The sequence below is a fragment of the Dermacentor silvarum genome, chromosome 7 (assembly GCF_013339745.2).
Source record: "Dermacentor silvarum isolate Dsil-2018 chromosome 7, BIME_Dsil_1.4, whole genome shotgun sequence".
NCBI lineage: Eukaryota > Metazoa > Arthropoda > Arachnida > Ixodida > Ixodidae > Dermacentor > Dermacentor silvarum.
The window spans coordinates 31,284,655-31,306,150 of record NC_051160.1 but is presented as its reverse complement, the minus strand read 5'-3'; the positions used below and the strand labels follow the sequence as shown (position 1 = coordinate 31,306,150).

At 43.6% G+C, this 21,496-nt stretch overlaps 1 protein-coding gene across 1 annotated transcript; it reads right to left on the bottom strand.

The window, feature by feature from the left end:
* Window positions 1–26: 26 nt before the first annotated feature.
* On the bottom strand, window positions 27–20,884 carry LOC119457876 (dihydrolipoyllysine-residue succinyltransferase component of 2-oxoglutarate dehydrogenase complex, mitochondrial). Its single transcript, XM_037719635.2, has 11 exons — window positions 20,872–20,884; window positions 20,391–20,446; window positions 16,585–16,693; window positions 14,590–14,733; window positions 13,540–13,649; window positions 10,832–10,929; window positions 9,764–9,894; window positions 8,749–8,816; window positions 6,047–6,298; window positions 4,728–4,923; window positions 27–474 (listed from the first exon to the last, which is right to left on the bottom strand). The coding sequence occupies exons 1-10, from the start codon at window positions 20,882–20,884 to the stop codon at window positions 4,789–4,791; spliced, it is 1,116 nt and encodes a 371-aa protein (XP_037575563.2). The 3' UTR covers window positions 27–474; window positions 4,728–4,788.
* Between the last annotated feature and the right edge of the window lie 612 nt (window positions 20,885–21,496).

Genomic DNA, 21,496 nt, shown 5'->3' with positions numbered 1-21,496 from the left:
ATGACAAAAGACAAACACAGCACACAAGATCTTTGTAACATGGTTTAATGAATCATGCCCTTTTATCTTGAAACCGGCAAGCGTGATCTCGATAAAAGGTAAAAACAAAAACATTTTCTCCAGCCTTTCTCAACGCTGCTTTCGAAACATTCTAGTAAAGCAGTCAGTAAACAATTGTACAAAGACACCGTCTCCTTGCAAGTAGTAGCTTTCTGTGTTATTGAGGGTGCTTTGCTTTCTAGATGAATGAGATAAAAAAAAAAAAAAAAAACATTAAGAGAAGCGGCAGGCCTGTACATGAACGAAAGGCAACGCTAGGGCTGCTGTGAAGCTGTTGGCCGTGCCCGTTCCAAATTACTACGTCTAGCTCCACAACATCTTTCCGCAAAACGTTTGTAAAGACCTAAATAAAAAATCTTCAGACTTTGAAGTGCGCTTCTCGGGTACATTCCCCCATAGTGTGCCAGGCCTGTCCTGCAATGTGAAAGAGTGAGGAGAAGAGAAAAAAAATAATTTGGCATTCAGTTCATAATATCTTGCCCAAGTAGAGGCATGCAGTCACAAGATAACAACAGTAACACGAACCACAACATTATGAACAAGAACATGTAACTGCCAATTGCAAACATTTTTGGAGCGTGGTATCAGTGTGCTTTTGACACTACGGGCCAAATTCTGAAACCTTCATTTCCTTAGGCCACTTCCTAACCTTATACGAGGAGCCCTTCATGCTTCCTTACCATGATGGATGCATGGAGGAAGCAAATGTATTCTGAAAGATCCTTTTAAATGCCTTCACTAAAGGAACCCTTTCGTTAGGTAAGGAACGGATTCCACATGTCTGGGTTCGAGGGCATTTGTAGTCGTAAGTCTCATGCAAATGTCTTTATTCAGCCCAATCATGAGCGAGCATTTGAAGAAGCCCTCGTTCAGTGAAAATAGCAAAGGAAGCTGAAGGTAGCTTCAGGGTTGCCTTACCGTAAGAGAGCACCAAGGAAGCCTCCACTAAGGGCACCTCAGTAAGGATGCTTTCAGAATTGGCCTAACTGCAATGAAGTCTTCCTTACTATGGTAAGGAAGAAGAAGAAATTCTTAAACCTTCCTTACCTAAGGTTTCAAAATTTGGGCTCAAGAAATGCGCCCTCATCATTATCGCAAGCATGTCTGCGTTCACACCAGGACAATGGCACCTTCAATCTCCCCATTCAAGCACATGTTAAATGCAGAAATGCTCTTGTTACACAGCCGCTGAAATGATTTGAATAAAATTTGTTGCACTTAAAGAGAAAGCTGAGTTATACCGATAGTAGCAATATTGTGCCAGACTGGGTGCCTATCATCGAGGTAACCAGCGCTCCCCCCCTGCATTCTTCTGAGCACCACGACTAATCACCGCGACGAAACAAGAATGTGACGTGGGTGACGATATGCAGCGCCGAGCCATCTCCGCGACGAATCACGAATTAGATGCGGGTGACGCCAGCACCCACCCCGCCTCGTTCCTGCCGATGAGGAACCAAAAAGGGATTAAAGGCAGAATTGGCCCTTTGTGAGGAGCGAGTCGCCACCAGCCGCCTTGTCGGTCTGGTGCGCTCTTACTGCTATTACCAGCTATATCGGTACATAGTGTAGCTTTCATATTTTCTTCGTCTGCTCCAAGAGTCTGTCTCTTGTGCTCGACTCCAGGACACAATAAGCAAGCAGAATTTCGATTTTCAGCCCTTTTACCAAATTGCCAAAAATCTAAAAAGGAAGAAGCACAAAATTTATGAATCCATAACTACGCACCAAACAGTATATATTGCAGTTCTGTAAATTGTTTCTGTTTTACAAAAGAAGGTTTGACAAAAGTCCTACTCACTGGTCAATGGTATATTTCATAATGGTGTGTGATGCATCACTTTTGTCCCCTGTAGATGTCTCAATCGGTACAGTTCAGAGAATCGCAATATCGTAGTTCACTGCTGCGTTACAGAGTTGTAAACTTGATACTTGCGTTTCTAAAAACATTTTGCCATACAGTCAAACCTCGATATAACGAACCTCGATTTAACGAAATTCGTGATGTAATGAACTATTTTTATTTCCTCATATTAGTTCTACTGAATTAACGAAACCTCAATATAACGAAATTCTTGATATAACGAAGTTTTCCACTGCAAGTACAACTTCATTATATCGAGGTTTGACTGTATTACTGTGACAGCATTATAGGTGGACCTCAACCGCTTTGGAGGTATATATCCATCCGACAAAAAAATATGCGCAGATTCTGAAAATCGTGCCGTCTAACACAGCGTCTAAAGAAGCTAGCTGTCACGCGAGAAGAAAGCGAGAAACTGGCACATGACGCGCACGCCAGACGTGTTTCAAAGAGCGACTCTAGCACGAGAGAAGCATGTGTGCAATATTTGCCTAATGGTTAGATCATTACACTACTGGGCTGGAAGACAGAGGTTCGATCACACCACTGGTCATGCGTTTCCTTACAGCATTTCAGGCGGACTTCACCAATTTGGAGGCATCTGACAGAAAACTCCAAGTACGTCAGGGCACGTTACGGCGTGCACGGAATTGCAAGTTTGTAAGAGATACGAGGTACGTATAAAACAACACTTTGATAAATGCGAGCGTGCAAGTTTCCACGTGACGCATTCATGCGCAGCTGTAGAGATGTCATAATCGTCACATTCTAAGTGTGCTGCTGCATACTCGAGTTAACGGTGCTAATTTCTGGCCTAACTTTTTTCCAGACTTCTTCAAAACAGCACGTTTATTGACTAAATTAAAAATAAACTTCCTATAGCATAGCTCAGCAGAATGAGTGGATACTCACTCATACTGCTCACCAAAACTCCCTTGCAGTCATAGTCACTTCCATTCGCATTTACCGGCATCCACTCACGTTCATGCTTGCGCCCAATTCCCATTTGATCCGATGTCCTACAGTAGGTGAAATCTTAACTTTTTCTTTTCACAAATCTCACCAGATTCAGTGCAGTGGATCCCGAGGCAAACGAGTTCTCCATTCCGATCAGTTCAGATAATCTGGACAAGAGCTTCCGAGGTCAAGCTTTCTATTAAGTCTAGTCTTGTGATTTTCCTGATCTCTTTATCTAATTTTCTGCCAGCCTCAATTACATTTTCATACCCTTGGAACATTATCTTCCTCTATCGGCCACTTGCTTTATGCTCTGCAAATAAGATGACCTCCCGCTTAAAAGCTCCCACAGTGCCACTTTTCAGCATGATATTCAACATGATCTACTCGCATCTGATCCCTGATCACATTTCGCTGCCTTCCTGTAATACATAATTTGTCTTTAATGTTACAACTTCCGTTTTCCTTCATACTGCCTGCCGTGTGGTCGTCAGCTAGCTTCCTTTAATGTCTTTTTTTTTTGAGCCTCCAAGCTTGGATATCACACGAACATGACTTTAGGTGCACTTTATCGAGACAAACAGTATGCAGCCCATCAGTACCAAGTATCCTATTTATACAGGCATCACTGTGGCACAACCTGGAACTATAAATAGACACTAGAAATACAAGGCAGTAATCATGCCTTTAAATATTGTCACAAAAGTCGCATTATTTCTTTAATTCTCCGCCTACCCACCTCCTAAGTATACACGCCTATTAAGCATCGCTCCTGTAAGAATGGGCCACGAGCCTACGTGGAGCTCCTTTTTGCGTAAAGGGTAGCGAACGTGATCTTTGGTACATCTAGAACACATTGAGCAATTTGCATACTTCACTGTTGTTTTGTGTGTGATTAAATTGTTCGCTGGTGAAGGTGATCGCTAGCGGAGTCTGAACTACGGTGGAAGCACGCCTGGACTACGTGAAGCCATCTTTGTCAGCAGCTATTGTTTTGTATGTGATTAAATTGCCTGCCAGTGAAAGTGACCGCCAGTGGAGTCTGAACCACGGTGAGAACCAGTGCACGCGTGTATGCTTCACATGTGCATCTGGACGGCTAGAGGTGGATGCTGGCGCCTCGAGAGGTTTATAAAACCGAGCCGATCCGACACTTCACCAGTCTGCTCCAGGGACGATAAATGAACGCCGAGCAACTCCCGGGCAAATAGGCTGCCAACATCACGTCCCAACACCGAATGCCACCGTGGAAGCCAGCTGCCGACGTCGAGGCGCCGACTTCGAGGGTCACTTACGAGCTGCATCGGTGTGGACGGACTGTCGATGCGCCCGGTTCACTGTATGTTGCTTTTGATTCTGTGGACTGCGGACTCTAAATATTTTCTGTCCCAATTACTGTTTAGAAGTTTAGTTTGTACCAGTAGACATACATAGTTCATTTGTTTATGCTGCATTGTTACACCTGTTCTTTGCAATTGTCGCTTTCCTACTTTTTCTAACATATCCATAGCCGCTACTTAATAACGCCAGTTTGCTTTGTTGCTGAGACACTATATTAAATTACTGCTCTTTGCTTGTTTTGATTGGGCCTTTGTCTCGTTCACGACGGCAATTGGCGAAAGCCAGGCACCAGACTCCACCCCCTTATGCCACTGCTCAGGAGGAGCTAACGCATTGACTGAGTCGTGACAAATATATAGATGTGGCATGAACACGACAAACATGACATGATGAGCACTCTATCCAGACGAAATCCATGCACCCCTGTCATGACGAAGTACCTCACATATGGGTTCCTGACGTACACCCCGACACTATGGATGAACACCCAGAGAGCGCTACTCACACATTTAACTTTATCCAGACGTTTCTATACGTGGTGCATCACCGGGCTCCGAGATCCAGTGCTAGACGTCAAGCATAAGCACAGTGGGGTCTTCGACCGCGGACTTGACCTTCTTGAGGAACGTTACAGCTTCCCTGCCGTCGATCAGCCGGTGGTCGTACGTCAAGCAAATGTACATCATGGGCCGGATCTCAACCTGCAATGACAGGTCCACACAGGAATTTTACAGACAACGCTGCTGGGCATGACCTCACAAAGATGGCAGTGGTGCTTTTCTCACGTTTCATCACAAGGCAGAAAGGATTGAAGCAAAATCTACTGGTTTGAATTTTCTCAGAAGACAAGGTCTAATACACATGGCCAAGTTCCTAAAAGACACTCAGCAAAGAACACTGTTCATAGTGTGGTGCAAAGATGCAAAGAAGAACCACACTGTCGACGTTCAGAGTTGATGCATTAAGAGGAAGCTTTAGCTGTGGTGCTCCTATCTAAATGCATGTAAAGGAGAATTTGTTTTTCTCGGCAACCACTGCACCAAATTTGACGATGTTTGTTGCAATTACAAGAAAAACTTTAAAATCTAGTGACTATTGGTTTCAAGTTTTTGATTTAGGTCGTAAATTTTTTATTAAAACTTGGCAGGAATTGCAAATTTTTCAGAAAACGAAACTATCAAGTTTACAATACCGTAACTCTGCAATGAAATATGATATCACAATTCTGTGCATTGCATCTAATAGTACATCTAAAGCGGACAAAATTGGTATGTTACACATGAATCTCAAAAGAAATTATATTATGTAAATACAGCTTTTGCAGAACCCTTGTACACAACGTAACGAATTCGTGTAAGATATAAATTGACATATCCAATTCGTCCGCTTTCGATTATCTAATGAATGCCGTTTACAGAACTGCGATATGTTTTCATGATGCAGAGCTATTAAGTTGTAAACTTCATGCTTGTATTATTTTCAAACTTTCTAATTCCTGAAAATTCGTTCAGCAAAATTCAGGCCTTAAATCGAAATTCCTCTTCCAACAGTCACTAGAGTTCAAATTTCTCTCTCGAATGCAACAAATTTCACTAAAATTGGTCGAGGGGTTATCTCAGAAAAGCGCTTCTGCGTTTTATGTCTACTTGAATAGGCCGCGTCGGAGTTGGGCCCGAGCTAAAGCTTCCTCTTAATGGATAATTATTAGCCTAATTTATGACTACTGCACAAGAAAGGTTTCTCCCATCGATGTTTGCTTACTCTTATCTTATGTCAGCCAACTCCTTAATTTTGTGATGAACAAATGGCGAGGTCCAAACCAACCTTTCCATTGATGGCCACGGGCCTTTCGAAAATGGCGTGCATGCCGAGGATGGCCGATTGGGGTGGGTTGATGATGGGTGTGCCAAACATGGAGCCAAAGACGCCGCCGTTGCTGATGGTGAAGGTGCCACCGTCCATGTCCTCGATGGCCAGGCTGCCCGTGCGGGCCTTTTCACCCAGCTGGAAGATGGCCTTCTCGATGTCAGCGTAGTTCATTCGCTCACAGCTGCGAATCACAGGCACGACCAGGCCCTGGGAAAACCAAGGAAAAGCCATTAGAACAATGTGTGCAAAGATAGACAAGACGAAATGGGGTTATGTTGCTTTGACAACATCCATAGTGAACAACGAATGAAGCTGGCACTATTCAATGAATGAATCAATCAATCAACCAAATTTTATTCATTTCTCGAAGAGAGACGGGGTAACGAGAAAAAGCTGCGTAAACTGCAGCTTGACTAAGCCCTGCCCCATAAGGTACAATTTTGCAGTGAGCACCACTGGCCCACATACATAAATTTATGAACTTAGCATAAATCTAAGCACTGCATAAATATACAACAAGTGAGAGGAAAAACATTTATGTGATAGCTTCAGCAACCCAATGTACAGATCTGAAACTAGTTGGGTAAAGAAAAGTTGAAAGCCTGAATGGCAAAAGAATACAATAGCAACAAACATAGACCAAGAACACACAAAAAAACTATACAGCAAAAACTGCAAACTTCTTTCGTGATTCCACATTTGTAAGAAATGCCATGCCAAAACATCAGAAACTGAAAGGTATCTGAGTAGTCACTTCCAAGCTTTCAAGCAGCACTATAAATGTCGTGCAAATGGGCAAGTAAGCTATACTGTGAGACCTAGCCAACTCCAATGTGTAAAAGTTATAATGGTGACTGGTAATCACTTTTAAATGCGTAAGCATTTCTATGCCTACCCAATGAGGAAAACTGTCCATCTGTCACGTAAGACGAATCACTATAAAGATAATGCATAAAAAAATTCATTCGAAAGGGAAAAAAACGTTGGCGGTGGTGAGTTTGGAACCTAAGACCCCATGGTCAGAAGCTGAGTGTTTTACCCACTGGCAGAAGGTAAATATATCTGAACCATATGAATGTGTTGTGCCTGCGATACAAAACAAATGTCGAAGGAGAATAGTTTCTATGAAGGCTTCATTGTAAGATTTAGTTATGGTGGAATAAAAGCCATCTCTAGGACATGTAGAGCCATCTTAGACCATTGTGGGTATTAGGAAAATGCAGATTTTGCGAAAATTTAATGCCAAACATGCCCCATTTCCGATGAGTTTCAGTGGATGCAGGATGCGCTTTCCATTGGGACATTCCTTCACCGAATAGAAATGCCACGGATCTTTGAGGATTCATGAACTTGACGTTGCGCAAAACAGACAGATAAGGAGTCAGTGAGTTGATAAGGAGTGACGAGAAGTTACATGGGTCTCATCACGGTTGATAGTGGTTCGACGCAGATGGATAAGCTGGAAATAGCAATAAGGGCTTACATTGGTCGCAGCTATTATGATAAGGTTAGTAAGCATCGATAAGCATTGCTAAGGGTTGGATCAAGTCCGATAAGATTGATAAGGACAGACAAGAGTTCATAAGTATCGGGTCGATTGCGATAAGGTGGATATCGACCAATAAGGGTTGATATCCATCATAAGGATATTGTATTATCCACTCCCGCTATAGCCCCACCAGGGGAGGGGCTGCAGTATTGTGAAAATAAATAAATAAATAAATAAATAAATAAATAAATAAATAAATAAATAAGGCTCGATCGAGTTCGCTAAGTTGATAACAACCAATGGGTTGGTTCTAGTCCGTTAAGGTTTATAACGACCGATAAGGGTTGATAAAGGTTTATACTGGTCGGATGAAGTTTCATAACATTGATAAAGACACCAGGCTGTCTAGAGGTGAGCAAATGGCACAATGCTTACGCAAAATTCCCAGATGAGTTTCTGCGTGAGTTTTTTACATTTGCTTGCCTTGGAATACAGCTCAACTGCTACTTTACAATATGCATATGTACTGTTTCTCGAATACACTTAAAAGAAAATCTGGATGGAAAGAAAAAAAAAGGAAAGGTAGATTCCTGCGCAAATCATTTACAAGATGCGTGCTCAAGACTGCACTGTTACTTTTTTGTGATTCGTGCGATATTGCGATTCCTCTTGGGTAAAGGCAAAAAAAAAAAACAAAACAAAAAAACAAAAAAAAAAACAAAAAACAAACAAACAAAAAAAAAAACAGAATAATAAGAAGACAAGGGAATCCTGAATAAATGCTCTACTTGGTGCCAGAGAAGAGGGCTAATGGTTTTTGAAAGATGCTTTGTCGCCTTGGCTATTATAAATTACAACTTTGAGTCAATGCATGCCAGACAACTGATACGGTTATAATGCGAAGGGCTCACCAGAATGACTACTCTCACAACATTATATCCTGCATCGCAGTATGTCAACCTTATGACATTTTGGTGGGCTTCTTTGCATGTACTGACTGTAATGCTTATATGCAAACCCAATAACGCATCTTAAAAAATAAAAAAAAGAATAAGAAAGAAAGAACAAACAGCAGCATAAGAGGAAGTAAACTTGGGTATGATCCATGAATTGAAGCCACAACAACAACAACAGTGCAAAAAAGCAGCATCCAGAGCACAAAACGCACCTTTGGTGTTGAAACTGCCACGCTGATGTCGATGTAGTCACGGTACACAATTTCTTGCTCGTCGATGACTGAAAACAAGAGCCAGACTGTGCTTACACCAAAAATCTAAGGCAGGCAGATAAGTCACAGTTTTCAATGACGAGGCTATCACCCACAGCAAGGTACGACAAGCACACTCAACCATCAAAAGTTAGTGCAGTCGAATGACTTTACAACAAATTGCAATTGAAAATCACTCATTTAACAAAGGAGAAAGCAAGGTCTGGCCAGATTTCAATTTTCAATGTGCAATCGAAGCCCCGCTACTAGAAAGAAATTGTGAGGAATTTGTCTATTGATGGGCATGCAATTAACTTGCCACTGCTTTACGATCGGCAAGCTGCCCGACATGCTTTGTTGCTGCTAAAGCAACTGCCATAAAAAAAAAGAAAGCCATGTTCAATCACTGTGCTTCATTGAAAAATTCAGTGGCGTTTTATCAGCAAATGCAAGAGAAATGTGATAGCATTACGTCACACTTCTTTGAGATCTGGGATCCATTATTTAAATCGCATTCACTACATTATAAAGCATTTAGGAGCTTGCTCGACACGTCCTGCCACATCGAGGAGGGAAGTGCAACTGGTGGTGGTCCAGAGCAGACTACCGTCAGTAGCACCCCCCCCCCACCCCCTACACACACACTTGCACGCACGCACTTCTAAGCTCTCCCATCCCCTCTCAACCTCTACCACGTAAACAGCTTCCCACACTTCACAAACTACACTTTTTTCCACTTTGACACTCCTAATGCTAAGGCATTAAAACTATCCCCACAAATAGACTTTACCGTTCGAAAACCACGTTCAATCATAAGACCAGAAAGGTTTCTTCTTACAAAACTGCAAATAATTTTTTCTGAGAAACCCGTTTGGATATTGTTTGTAGAACAGCGCTCCTTTCCAGTCTCCCTTTTATAAATCTTCCTCTACCTTGCACGTTATCCTCCAAACTCATGTGTTCAATCAGTGCTCACCCGCATTAACGATTGGCTGATCTTGTAGTGCAAAAGCGGCAGCCTTGACGAATGGAGACATGAAGCCCAGCTTGACGCCGTGCTTCTTGGCAAAGGTGTCCTTGTACTTGTTCCTCATCTGGATGACATTCCTGCGCAAAGCGAAAGCAAACCAAGGCCTGTATGAAAAGCCGAATTCCATCTGCTCGATTCTGTACCTTCCTTATCAACCGTTGCTCACGAATGACCGATACCTGTGATAACGTAAGTGTATTGAACTGAAACTTACAGAGCAAACACCCAAGACGAACCACAAAAGGAAGATACAAAACACACTGGCACTGTAACTTTAAGAGCAGAATTATGTACCAACTAGGTCCAAAAGAAATTTTACTGGAACACAAATGTGGCACTAACGAAGCGCAAAAGGAAATATAATTGGAATAGAATTGTTACATTATAACGGTCAACTCACCCTTACCTGAACAAGGTGCGAGAGTGAATTGTGACTCAAAAGAAGGACGTAAAATCGAGCTAATTTGCCGCGATCTTGCTGTGATCTTTGCATTTTTGGTCTACACACGATAATTGTGCATAGCTGCGTCTGCTGCACGTGGGCTCAGAGATGGCGCCGGCATGCTGCGTAGCGCAGATACCGTTTACAGTATATACTTGTATAAGGGCCGCACTACCACTTTGGAGGGCGCAGTTTTAGGAAAAAATTCAAAACGTCATTGGCCTGATTCATGCAAGGGCCGCACTCAGCCGAGATTCTCGAAAAAAAAAAGTGCGGCCCTTACACGAGTATATACGGTAATTTTACACGGGGGCCTAATCTATATCCACATATATTAAGCTAGGCTTCTTGCGCTGCTGCAAAATTTAATTGCAGTAGGCCTTCAACAGATATGAGCCTCTGTAACAGCAGCTCAAAGCGGTTGTAGGGAAACTCGAAAACGATTCGACAAACATCTTGCATTTATTGTTCCCATTCTGCCACTGAATGAATCAAATACAAGCACGACTACCAGGGGAGCTGTGATTGGACAACTGCCCCTTCTACTGCGGAATAGAAGATGCAACACTCACGTCATGTCAACCTCGTTGAACGTTGTCAGCATGGCATATACATTTTGGGCATCCTTTAGACGTTGTGCGATCCTTTGCCGCATACGATTCATCTTCACCTGTGCGAGAATGGGGAGGAGACGGTAAGTAAGGCAGAAAGACCGTCGGGCGCGGGGGGGGGGGGGGGGGGGGGGGGGGAGGAAGAAAGAAAGTAGGGGTGTGCGATTAGTAGTTTTTGAGGCCGAATCGAATACGACACTATTTAATTCGTTATTCAAAAGTTTCAGATATTCGCACACTCCTAGACAAATGGCTTTTTTAAAATATCCAACCGCTTGGATAGAGCAGTACAGAAAGATTATAAGAATTACTCAATATTTTTCATACAGTGCTTTAATGGGTGAAAAGGCGATTAATCTGAGTTAGTGTGTGCACTGTTTGGTTAGGACCAGTTCAAGCTGGCCTATATTAAAAAAAAAAAAAAAAGCTGCGAGAGATATACAGAAAACCTGTCTAGAGGGCTACTGCGGGACTCGTTTATTAACTACAGTCACCGACCAACTTTCTGGACCTGCTCGATTATTTGGACTTCCCCTTAGTGCTGTCACCTACTTTACACGGCCAAAATAAAACATTCGACTGAAATTTCTGGTGAGCACTGGTTAGGCCTAGATGGTAAAGTCCAAGTGCGATAAGATCACACCTTCCACGCCATTTTCTGTGGGTGCAAAGGTGAGCCGAGAAGGATTGTGGCTCGATGCACGCCGTAATCCCCAACGTTGGAGGTCACGTGATTAAGTGCACGCTTGAGGACTCCTTCCAGATATGTTTTTTTTTAGGCTGGATGAAAAAATCACCAGCCCTTTTCTTGTCGAGAAAATGGGGGTAAGCGAAGCTTGTCATGTGTGTACCTGACCTACTGCTTTCCCGTAGTTACGAGGCGCGCACCATCATTGTCGGGTTCCTGGAGGGCAAGATGACACTCTCGCAGGCATTCTGCTTCGAAGTGTTTGCCCTAAACTCAGGATCGGCAGATCTTCGCTGATGTTTCGCCTGGGCTTTGGAAGCCCTCACGCTAGAATTGGCACGTCGATGACGAGCCCTTTCCCGAGTGAGTTCACGGCGATATTGCTCAAACACAGCCTGCTCCTCGGCGGAACGCATCATGCGTGGCCTTCCCATCCGGGCACCAAGACTGATCTGAGGCGAGGGTAGCCCGGCGGACTTTCTCTCCCCACGACACACCGAATGACCCTGACTGGTCGCGCGCGTCACGTAATCCGGCGCCGCCGTAGCTTTCCCCGCACCTGCCCTACTCTGGGAGCAGCTGGGTTTTTTAGCGTGACATCCCCAACACTACCACCGCCAACACTTGAGGCAATACAAGCTTTGCTGGAAAAGGAGGGCGCGCGCCGCTCTTCTTGCTCCGGTTGAATATTGGCTCCCCGTGCGTCTTTTCTCATCATTTTTACAACACTTGACATTAGGTAGCTAGCAACGCATAGAACCTTGGCCTTTGGCTCTAGTTTGTCCAAAAGGTAGTCCATGGAAGCGATAAATTTATTTCAAAATAGCCGTTGTGCAGTTTTTGGAGTTCGAATTTGCAGGAGCTTTTCTCTTTCCAAATACATAGGACTCTGTCGGGGTCAATAATTTTGCTTTAATTATGTCAATTATAATTATGAGATTTTTAATTATCGAAATTTCACTGTACTTTGATGAAGCACAACGCACAGAAAAATTCTGTAAGGAAATTCTATGCAGTGGAGTTGTAAAAAAACCATAAAATTTTTTTGGCCACTGAAAAAAATTTTTTTTGCACACTGACCAATTATTCGGACATTTTTGCAGTTCCGTCTATGTCAAAAAAAAAAAAAAATTGTTGGCTGCTGCGCACTTGAGGTAACAAATTTGCCTTATTTATAATAAATCCTTACAATTAATCATTCTAAATTCGAGCTTCAGAATACCGAATAAAATTATTTAATATCACAGACACATAAGACAGCGAACCAAGCAAAAACTGTCCATTATGGTGCCAATTCGGTTACGCGATGATGTTGCAGTCAATATTGGCAGAACTACCAGGTGTTGCTTTTTTATGGAGAACACACTAAACAATTAAAAGAACAGTCGCATCTAGGCCATTACTATTTTGAAAGTAGGCTACGTGGCTGGGCGGACACTAGCAGCAAAAACATTTTCCACAATAATTTCGATATTTACTAAAATATGCTAATGCACTTTTTAATTACAAACTATAGGGCACATGTACTTGCTAAATTGAAGCCGAGGAGTAGTGAAGTCATATTTGCTTAGCAGAAATCCTAACCCTAAGAAATCCAATGTATATAGGTTCTAAACTTTCGCTATTAGTGCACATGGGCTGGTATAATGTAAAACTATTCCAATCTGTTTTTATTCCAAATCAGCCATTAGCCTTCCGTGATAGGTTAGAACAGTTCGAGTCCAGCCCGTATGGGCAGGCGCCATGTCCAAATGGGCAGAGCCCGAGCCATTTCGACCTAACACGGAGGGCCAATGGCCGACTTGGAACAAAAACAGATCGGAAAAGTTCTACGTTATACGAGCCCTGGTTTTACACATGCGTTAGGCCTTGGATCTATTTCCTTGGTGGTGATGTCTTGCGCCGTCAGGGCGCCAGTTTATGCAGTGCGACTTCTGCATGAGCACAGAGAGCATGTTTCCCATGAAAATGAGCCCCTTACCCTTTGTTCGGTTCTGGCGCCAACTGGCGCTGCCGCGGCTGCGGCACCAGCGGATTGTGCAGCGGGGCCCGGCAGCTGGATGCTGGACACTGGAATCGAGGCCATTGGTCCTGCACATGCGTGCACAGACATTTCAGAAAATTTGCGCAGTAGCTTACTCTGTTTTGCTAACCAGGCTGCCAGCCTGCTCGATCAGGCTGTGTGGACAGCAGTGCTTTCAAATACAGGGACGGTGTTCTCTGATGATCATGTTCACTAGTACACTAGCTCACCGATCATGTTCACTAGACTCGGCAACCGACCTGTCAGCATCTATGGACAACAGTGATCCTCCAGAGCACTATGCAAAGATAGTTGTCGGCCATAGACGCTAACGTGTCCATTGCTGAGTCATGTGAAATCTCAATAAAGTGATCGTCTGAGAATACCGCCCTAGATTCATACAAATATCTTGATAATTTTTCATAAAACACACAGGCCTGCATAGAATTTTTGAATTTTGTTTTCAAGTTACAAGAATATGACACTGCAGAGTCAGCCAAGCTGCAGAGTGAGATGTGCGAAATTTAAATTCTGTATTACAGATTCTGGGCTTGCGAATTATGCGACGCACCCAAGTGAATATAAAAGATCGCTGGCCATGCTTTATTGCAGGAAGTGTTCTACTGCTACAATGAAAACTAAAATGCTGGCCTGAGGTGACATCACCCCCACCCCCCCCCCCAATCCCCCAAACACGAATTTTTGTTTCAATGCAGCTTAATATGCAAGGCAGCAGCAATTGAAACACTGAAACTGAAAACATTAAAATACATTTGCGAAGGGAACACAGTCACTGTGCTGCTCGACATATCTGGCTCATCCGAGGTGCAAATATGAGTTTATCTGGGCGCTTGCACTTACACACAATCAAGTCCCAACAGAAGGTATGCAGCAAGCTGCTATCCTGAGGGTGCAACCAATTGTTAGTGCTGATGTCTGCGTGTGTGTTATACTGAATGTTGCACATAACAAACATTTTCTTTTTTTTACGCTCCCTGCTTTCCTAACCTGTGGGCACTGCTGGCGTGGGAGGTGGCGTTGCTGGTATTGGTCCCGATGACGCGGCTGGCGGTGGCGTGCTGGTCACCAGTGTTGGCGCCGGAGCTGCCGGTGCAGCTGCTGGGCGCGCAGCAGCAGGGGCACCCCCGGCTCCTGAGAGGGATTTATTTATTTATATATTTATTTCAATATCTTCAAGGCCCGAAGGCGTTACAGAATGGAGTGGGGAACAATATACACAGTCAACAATATATGAACAATATGCATAGAGAACACGAACAAAATAATGCGCATGCTAAGAGTACATATAACATTCAACTGCAGCTTTAAATGCAATTACATCGGTCAGTTAGGCAATAGAGGTGGGCAGGTGGTTTGAGTCATTCGAGGTATTTGGAATAAAAGAATCATAAAAGAACTTTGTACGAGCGAATGTGAGTTGTAAACAACAGCAAATGGGAAAGACCTGGCCAAGGTTGCTGTGACCGTAGTCACTGGGGAGCTTTACCGTGTCCATATACGTATTACCCTTAACGAAATTTATTTACACGCAGTACTTGGAATACCCCACCAAATGGGGTTTTAAATAAGGCATGGACTAGCAAAGGTAACCAAAACAATGTTTATTTCCAATGTATTTACAGCAGTGTGCTATGTAACACACTCAGTTCATCTGTTCCTTTTGTTCATTAACATGCATCTTAAACAGCTCTTGTAAATTCTAATATGCTGTAGCAAGAACTTGTGGCTCTTTGTCCAACAACAATGCATTACCCCTTTTGGTCACCAAGTATTTTTTTCCAAAGTGCAACGAATTCAATTTTCGTCTAAGTAAAACATCTGCGGGCTTTGAATTCAAACGCTATTTATTAGTGATATGCTTACAATAAATTTAATTAGGGTAATTAGTGTTCATCAGGCAACAAGGTCTCTTCCTCGCTGCCATTGTCTCTCGAAGGCACCTTGTAATCGACATCAAAGTCCTCTAAATCATCGCTTATAAGAAGTTCGTAAATTTCTCCATTGTGAAAAAAAATATGCATGGACTTTTTGCACCTGCTTGCCATGTCAAAAAATAGGAGATGCGAACAGCACTGACAGTCAATGAGCTTTGTTGCAATATCTGCCATATAAAAACAAAATCTACATAAAATTCTAGTTTAAAGTTTTAGGTTACCAAACTTCTGAGTTGATGGTGTGAGCAGTTTACAGGTGTTTCATAGTCACAAATTACCTTGGGCACATCCAGGAGCGTGCATTTGCAGCCAGACGAGTACCATACTTGAGCATAGCCCTTAAAGGGTTACAAATTCATTCGCTACGTCGACGTTCTCGTCGGAAAAAAATTTTAGAAATGCAAGGACTTTATTTTAACGCTTACGTATCGTTTACATTTTACAGCCCTGCCAAGGTAGAACATGATTGGTCACTGTAATAATTGCTGCATGTCCCTTCTGGTTAAAGTCTGCACCACAAGATGGCTCCACTAATGTGGCTGCTCACGTCTATGTCTCCAGTAATCTGGTATTTTGTGAGGAGTAATACGTGTAACGGAAGGCTGCAACAATTAACAATGACTGCTCATGACCTTCAGATGAGTTAGGTTGGATTATACTGACACAAATCATAATCTGTAGAAAAAGTGCAAATTAATTAAATTATGGGGTTTTACGTGTCGAAACTACGATCTGATTATGAGGTACGCCGCAGTGGGGTACAGGAATAATTTGGACGACCTGGGCACTCTTTAATGTGCAATAAAATCAAAGTACACAGGTGTTTTTCCAAGAAATAAATGACAAAATAATACAGAAGAACTTCATACAACAGAAATGTTGTGTTCAGATAAAGATTCACCAAAGGGCTGAGAAAAACAAACAAACAAAGAAACATTATAAGCATGCATTAAGGACGCTCCACAAAGCAACTGAGAATTCCTTGCGATACAAACATAACGCTGTCAAGCAGCTTTTGTTGCAAACATGAGAAACAATGGCGCCTCACCTCCAACCTGCAGTCGGAAGATGTCCATGCCAGGCTGCACTGTGGTTCCATCAGAGGCTAGGATCTCGAGGATGACTCCACCGGCCGGAGCGTGAATTGGCACTGATGTCTGAATAAAATTCGAGTGTCAATGCGTGTACATTACGGTGCAGAATGGTCCACTGCTAAAGGCAACACCCATTTAAGTACTTGACTACCAATTACAGCGAGCTGTGACTCGAAGGAACCTCGACTATAACTTAAAAGACTACATTGTGAGGTCTAAAGGGACATTAAAGAGAAAAAGAATTAAAAAAATTTGACTTTGAATTTAAATTTCTCCTCTAATAAGTTGCTTAATAGAAAAAATTGAAGCTTTAACTTGAATTTTTCTGTTATATTTTCATTAAATACATGGTAATAGCTTGCCTGTTACCTCGAAATTAGAGAAAATAGAATTCCGAAAGAATACCTCAAGAGTCTAAAATGATTTAGTGTTTCTTTTTAGCGTCTCTTTAACGTTCCCAAAATGCACAGTGGTTTATTAAAGGCATCATAAGTGGCTCTGGAATAATTTTGACCACCTTGGTTTCTTTAATGTGCACCCAATGTACACTACACAAGCACTCTTGTAATCCACCCCCATTGGAATGGGGGTGTCATGGCCGGGATTGAAGCCGTGACCTCAAGCTCCGCAGCGCAACATTATAGCTAGTGAGAGGCCATGGCAGGTAGCACGCTGACTGCGACATGGGTCACAGGTTAGTCCCGCAGTGCTGCCAACTCTAGGAAAAATTCCGTAGATCTGGGCAGCATTTAGGGAAATAGGGAAAATTTCTCCAGACCAAGGGAAGTCCAGGGAATTTTTAAAACTGAGAGAAAAACTTGCTTTGGAGGTAGGCAGCACTGGGGTGTAGGCAGTTATTGCATCTGTGTGGCTGTGCAGGGCTTTCCTGAAGTGCACAAGCGACACCTTTGCTAGAAATCAGCGGAGAGGAAAAAATTCTTGTTGCTTCTGGTCCGACGCGTGGTGGTGCCATCTATGCACCTTGAGGGTAGCTTTAATGGAGCACAACTTCCTGGTGACTCACTGGTGGGTCATGACTCACCAGAGGAACGTGACAAGCGACCCACCAGAGGGTCATCACCCACAGGAATCGAGGTTTCAGAAAGTGCTACCGCAGTGAACGGTGTTGATGGTATTAAAAGGCAGGTGTACAAGACATGAAAACAAGACACCTGAAGAAGACAACACAAATGCCTGCCTTTTCATACTGTGAATCCTAACCAAATTGCTCAGCTATCTGTCAATGTATAGATGTTAGCTTAAAATGCGTCCTATCAGTCATTTTTTTCTCCAAATAAGATTGAAGTGTTCCAAATATATCGGCATTATTACCAGCTGTGTGTTCTCTATATTAGTGGACCACACTGTACATCATTTGCACTTGTGTAAGAAATATGATGGAAAATTATACTGCCGATCCAGAGCAAGTTTTGCGTCCTTTTTGTTTTTTTGTTTTGCAGTGAGGATAATGTATTCCACTGGGCGACTTGGATCTAGGGGGCCATATTTGCGAGGATACTTTTTCTTTCGACCATTTGTTTCTTAACTGTTCAGCCGAATGTTCAACTGAAGCGACAGTAATAAAAGGGAAACTGGGCCGGGCGAGCCAATCTTAGAACACCAGAAAAGAACAGAAACTGAAAATAATTGTTGCAAAATACAGCTCCACGTTTGTCTCTTCCATGGGTCATTTCAAATCGTCTAGCAACACGACAGAGTGCTCTTCCTTGCGCGCTGCCACTGAGACACTGCTTTAGCTGGAAATGCAAGGGCATGTCACATTACTATCGCTAGCTGAGCAAAAGATAGTGTCCGGCTTTAGCGCTTTATGTAAACATTGACAAGTAATGTCGAGCATATATATTTTTATAGTTCCATCTCATGTCAGTGTGGGACTTGATCAGAATTTCAAACATTACAGGTGAGAGAGGTGGGGTACTGAAACAACCCACCTGCCAACCTCTGAACATTAAAGGGTCCCAAAACCACCCCTCGGGCTTTGTGAAATAACACAGTCAGCATACGCTGCTGTGAACATCTCAGCTAAGTTTTGCTGTAGTACGCGGTGCGTGGAGCTCGCAAGCGGACCGCGGAGTCACCTTTCTCTCAAACGCCCTCGTTTCACAGAGCCATGATCCTCACTCTCTTGTGTGTGCTTTATTGGAACAATAAAGCACATTCCATTACGCGGCTGCTATTCGTAGCTGCGGTCAGTTACACCGCGGTCGCCGCGGGGTGCCGCCACGAGTCCACTGGCTAAGAGCACTGCAGCTCTCCGAGGACAGCCGCGTTTGGCATACATTTAGTGCGGCGTAGGCACCAAAATTGGAAATTTGAACTGCGCACCCCGCTGTAGCCTTCGCAGTGCAAGGCACTGAAGAAGGAAGGGGGAGCACAGATGAGGCTGTGTTTGATTGCCAATAACTCAGCTTCTACTGAACGCATGGAAGTACTTTTTGCGGCAAAGTATTTCTGAAATAGCCTCTTTTCACCTCAAATGTCTTCCTCCATTTTGCTAAAAAGTGGTTCAGGGCCCCTTTAAGATAAGTAAAAATCTCACAGACACAACGAGGGGGACAGCATGCATTTTTTTAGAGCTTGCCCTGAGCACAAATTTATTTGCGAGAAATAAATAAGTGAATTTTTAACAATGATTTACATTTATATGCAACACACAAGCACAAGTAAAGTTCGAAGAGCAGAGACTGACAGTTTTTACATTATAGTGACTTCTTCAGGGACTTTGCTGTTGCCAATTTCGTCTGCTTCAGGAAACTTTCCGTATAAACTTGCTTGAAGCAGGTATCACTCTGGCATGTTTGCACCATCAGAAGACTTCTAACACAAGGTTCAAAGACCAACAGGCAAGACTTTTATAGTGAACAGAACTCATTTATCATAAAACTTGACATAAACACTCGAAAAATTGTAGAATGAGCCCAAATGCGTAAACTTTATGGAAAAGTCGGGAGAGTTGACAGGCATGCTGAAATTACACTGATGCCTTGACAATTATAAAACATAGACAGAATAGACAGGAATTACTGTGAATGCTGCTTCCAAAAGGAGATGCACATCATAATTTCCGTGGCAGTCTGCCGCGGTTCAGCTCGTCTTTCATTGGCAGACTTGCAGTTGCGAAATCCGAGCACTAGCTCAAAGATTCAGGTCAATCAACCAGTGGAATTCCCCAATTCGCTTGCTCAAATAAGGGTTATGATGCACTAAAGTGAAGCAGTAGTCAAGCTTTAGTAGAAGAGAACCCTTTAGCCATATATTTTTGCAGTGCGCAGAAGAAGAATAGGGCAGGGTGGTAATGATAAACAAAGCTTGCATTCATATTGTTATGCATATAAAATATGATGTCAAGAAAAATAGAAAGACAGACAGAAAGAAAGAAAAAGCACTGCTAGTTGCAAAAAGAAAGTTTTGTTAAACAATCAACCAAAGAATCTTGCAATCTCCACTTTCCAGCATTTGATCAAAAAACCTGGACCCAGCTTAAAACAGCCATATATACTGTACTGTCCATACAATGTAGAAAAGTGTCGATTCGGACAGTCTAGTGCATGATTACTATTAAATATACGGTTGCATTAGCTTAGCTGATCCATGTAGGTTGCCATTTTCGTTTGTTTTCTAATCATGAAACTTGATGGTACTCCTACACAGTCACAGTGCCATTACCGTAGGCTTAACATGCTGTTCAAGGAACAGCAAGTTGGTGCTCGGCACGCCAACACAGCATGCCACAACGTACCTTGTCAGTTTCTACTTCGCAGATCACTTCGTCCTCGGCCACAGTGTCGCCGACACCTGGAGAACACAAAAAGTGCATATATTGAGTTTCTTGAAGCTGTGTATGCCGAGCATTATTTTAATAGACTTGCCAGACATACATAATGCCTTCACTCTAAAAAATGTGTACCTGATCCCCAAACAATCGTCATTTGTCTTGCTTGTGTTTCCTTCCTTAAAAACTCTGCGCTCTCTGCTTTCATGTCAAGAATGTTATTGCACGCTGATAGCACGCATACTGTTGTAACCTGGTACCAAGCATGCAGCATTACAGTGTAGAGGGCGCGAGTGCTAAGCCGATTATGAGGCGCCCTCTATAGGATGTAGCATATAAAGGCTGTGCTGTGAATAACAGGGGCACTTCTGCTGGGGACTCGGAGCGTGTGTCTTTACTCCGCGGCCCTCGGGCTTCAGCCTGCCTCCTCGGCCGCCTCGGCTCGAACCCTCCCACCCCATGGTTGTCAGAAGTGGGATCCGTGGTTCCCGCGACTTGCCATGGCTTAACAAAGACGCTCAGTTCCTGCTCTCGCTGCCGCAGTCTCCGGAGTCCCGCTCCGTTCCCTTCGACGATGTCGGCGAGTGGCTGCCCTGGTTACGGCAATTTGAGGACTATGCCTTCGCCACCGGCATGCACCGCAGCCGGACGAGACGAGGGTTAGGACTCTCCTCTACTGTATGGGCCCCGTGCACGCATTGTCCTCAGTTCTCTCATGTCCGATGAAGAAGCGTACAAGTCCTACGCGGGAAGTCACCCGGCGGCTCACAAGCTACTTCGTGCACCCCGTAAACGAGGTGTACGAGAGCTCTCGGTTCCACAAGCGGACGCAAGAGCCAGGCGAAACCGCGACAGTTTTCTTCACGGCCCTTCGGAAACATGGTACGCAAGTGTAACTACCCGTCACCTGCCGTTGAAGAGCGTCTTGTTCGCGACCGTTTCGTCGTGGGTTTGGCGGATTCTCGCCTTTCAGACAAGCTGTGCCGCACTCCGAGCCTTTCCCTGGACGACGCACTCGTGCAAGCTCGTCAGCACGAAGACGCCGAACGCGACAGACAACGCCTGTCCCCTCA